The 3,221-nt window shown below is 41.6% G+C and overlaps 1 protein-coding gene across 1 annotated transcript; it reads left to right on the top strand.

The window, feature by feature from the left end:
- The first annotated feature begins 480 nt into the window (after positions 1-480).
- Positions 481-912, top strand: LOC145981833 (uncharacterized). Its single transcript, XM_083115278.1, has one exon. The coding sequence runs from the start codon at positions 481-483 to the stop codon at positions 910-912; it is 432 nt and encodes a 143-aa protein (XP_082971404.1).
- The last annotated feature ends 2,309 nt before the right edge of the window (positions 913-3,221 follow it).

Genomic DNA, 3,221 nt, shown 5'->3' with positions numbered 1-3,221 from the left:
CGATTAGCCTATTTGTGCATAAAATGGACTTGACACAAAAACCCAAACTATAAGAACTTGTCTCAAAATGCTGCCTATATCAAGAATGATAACAACGAAAATAGTTTCGAAAAGCAACAATACGCAAAGCACCTCAAATCCCCACTGGCTTACAACATGATACTATTCGTCACATATGATTCATTATTTTAGAGTTCAAATTCTGACATTTGCAGAAATTTGCAGCCTTGAAATGCATTGTTTTTCTCAATAATTAAGTGACATCTTAAAAGAACTTCTATCAAACATCGCTCATGAAATATATTTTACCTATCAGCTCTTAATTCACCTTTTAATTTTCACATATACTCTATGTGATCACAAATATCCGGACACCAGTCAAAATGTGTGTTGTGCATAGTAGGCCACTCTGTGGAGCCATCTACAGTGAGGAGGCAAGCAAGGGACCACTACAGGCAGCATAGTTCACGAGACAGCAGAATGGGTCCGTTGAAGGAACTTACAGACTTCGAACGTGGTGAAGTGATTGGGTGCAACAGGAGTAACAAGTCAGTGCGTGAGATATCCACCCTCCTAAACATCCCAAAGTCCACTGTCGCCGATGTGATAGTAAAGTGGAAACGTAATGGGACGTGTACAACCGCAAAACGTTCTGGCCGAGCGCTCATGTTGACAGACAGAGACCGCCGAGTGTTGAATAGGGTAGTACGAGAGAACCGGCAATCAGCGATCGCCACAATCACACAGGAATTCCAAACCAGGGCAGGATGTAATCCTAGCAGCATGACTGTGCGACGTGAGGTATACGACTCGGTTACCATGGACGAGCGGCTACCTATAAGCCCCACATCACCCAACGAAATGCGAAGCGCCGCCTCGCATGGTGAAACGAGAGGCACAACTGGTCATTAGAACAGTGGAAATCCTTTGATGTGGAGTAACAAATCGCGTTATACCATGTGCCGATCCGATGATCGTGTGTGAGTGGGCCGAATGCCTCATGAACAACATTTAGCATCCTGTGTTGTGCCAACAGAGGTGGGTTGACAGTGTGGGCATGTTTTCCCTGGAAGGGGCTTGGTCCCCTCGTTGCTTTGCATGGTACTGTCTCAGCACATCATTACGTTGACATTTTACAAACGTTCATGCTGCCTACCATCGAAGAACAGGTCGCCGATGATTATTGCGTGTTTCAACATGACGATGCGCCCGTCCACACTGTGGGCTGTGTGGGACAGTGGTTTCAAGAGAACAACGTCCCACTTATGGCCTGGCCTGCGCAAAGCCCCGATTTGAATCCCATTGGATGTTTTGGAACGCTGACTTCGTGCCAGACCATGCCGACCAACATCCACTGCTCTTCTCATCTCGACACTCCGCGAAGAATGGGCCGCCATTCCCCAAGATACGTTTCGCCACCTGATTGCCAGTATGCCTGCGAGAGTGGAAGCTGTCATCAAGGTCAAGGGTGGCCCCACATGGTATTGATTGCCAGTGCATCCGATGGAGGATGCTTCGAACTTCACGCCCTAATTCCAGTGAGTGTCCGGATATTTTTGATCACATAGAGTATTTTTATTTTTGTTATTTAGCGTCGCTTTTCTGCTACTTTTGGGCAATCGTGACGATGAAAATGAGTAAAGATATGATAAATAGAACATTCAAAAATAACACCAATGCTCAAACCGGTATTCGAACCTAGGATCCCTGACGTAAAATCGTGTGGTGCTACGACTCAGTCAATTATCACATAGAATCTTACACTTACACATCTGTTCCTTACATATGCATTTTGATTTACCTGCTGCAACTCTCTTATGGTGAACACTAACCCCTCATTTCAGGTATATCTAATATTTATAGATATTACTTTGTAGTGAATGATAATCCTATTAAGCCTTGTGAATCTTACTCCGAAGAAAACCCTGTTAGAGGATGGAAACATTATGTGTGTAGTGTTCACTGTGTAACAAATTTACAACTTTTTTCTCTTTCCGAAATGAATGCAACTGTTTCCGATAGAACTTGTCATGCTGATTACAGTGGTGTAACTGAAATTCCTGTATCAGCCTCAGATTTCGAGAAATAATAGTTGAAAATTTTATTATGTAATGTAAATGCTATGCTATTTGAAGCACTGCAGGACATGGGATGTAACGAAGAATGAAACTAAAAGTAATTCGTTTTTGAAATTACACAGTACAAGAAGCAAATATTACAATGCTATCGATCTACATAAATACCAGTACCGGTACCGAAATAAATACCCTGCCCGACCCTTGTCCCACATCCCTAGCTGCTCCCTTATCCCACCCTGAGTCAAAGGTACCTATGTAAACGCCTAAATGAAATTAACATCAATTCAAGAACTACAAATATATATTATGAACAAAATATGTTATGTATTACACCAATAGGTATCAGAAGTAACAATACAGATCAAATTAAGTAATGTACATACATCCAAGGATGATACATAAAGTAACATGTATAAAGATTTTCAAGGTAGTCTTATCGGCGCTTCCGTTTGTACTAAGCACTCTCGTTTTCTCGTTTCAAGCTTCAACAATAGTCAGCTAACATAGTAATCCCAAACTTTCCCTTGTACCTTTCTTGCAAGACACGAATGGTCTGATGAAATCGTTCAGCATGTTCATCTGATACTGCACCTAAGTTTTCTGGGAAGAAATCTAAGTGACTGTGTAGATAATGAAGCTTTTGGGACATGTGACAACCCATTGCATGAAAGCTCAGTAGCAGTTCTTCTACATGTTCGACATATTGTTCAGATTTTCGGTTTCCAAGGAAATTTGTTATCACATTCTTCAGTGCAACCCACACTCTTTTCTCAATTTCATGCAGGATTTTGTCGAATGTTGAATGTTTAATGAGTTCTCTAATCTGTTGTCCGACGAAGATTCCTTCCTTTAACTTTGCATCTGTGATATGTGGAAATATTGTCTTTAGGTACTGGAAACCACCACCCTCTTTATCTAGTGCCTTCACAAACACCTTCATTAATCCTAATTTTATGTGTAATGGTGGTAAGTACACATTTTTTGGATCAACAAGAGGCGTGTAAGTAACACTTTTCTGTCCAGGAACCATAGACTTTCTTGTGGGCCAGTGTTTCACACGATAGTGTTTCTCTTTTGCCCTGCTAACCCATTCACACAGAAAACAACAGTGTTTTGTATATCCTGACTGCATTCCCAAAAGCA

The sequence above is a fragment of the Lepisma saccharinum genome, chromosome 2 (assembly GCF_977018435.1).
Source record: "Lepisma saccharinum chromosome 2, izLepSacc3.1, whole genome shotgun sequence".
NCBI lineage: Eukaryota > Metazoa > Arthropoda > Insecta > Zygentoma > Lepismatidae > Lepisma > Lepisma saccharinum.
This window is presented reverse-complemented; position numbering and strand designations above follow the sequence as displayed.

Coding starts and splice junctions, on each gene's coding strand:
- LOC145981833 (XM_083115278.1), top strand. CDS start 481: ATGGGTCCGTTGAAGGAACTTACAGACTTCGAACGTGGTGAAGTGATT.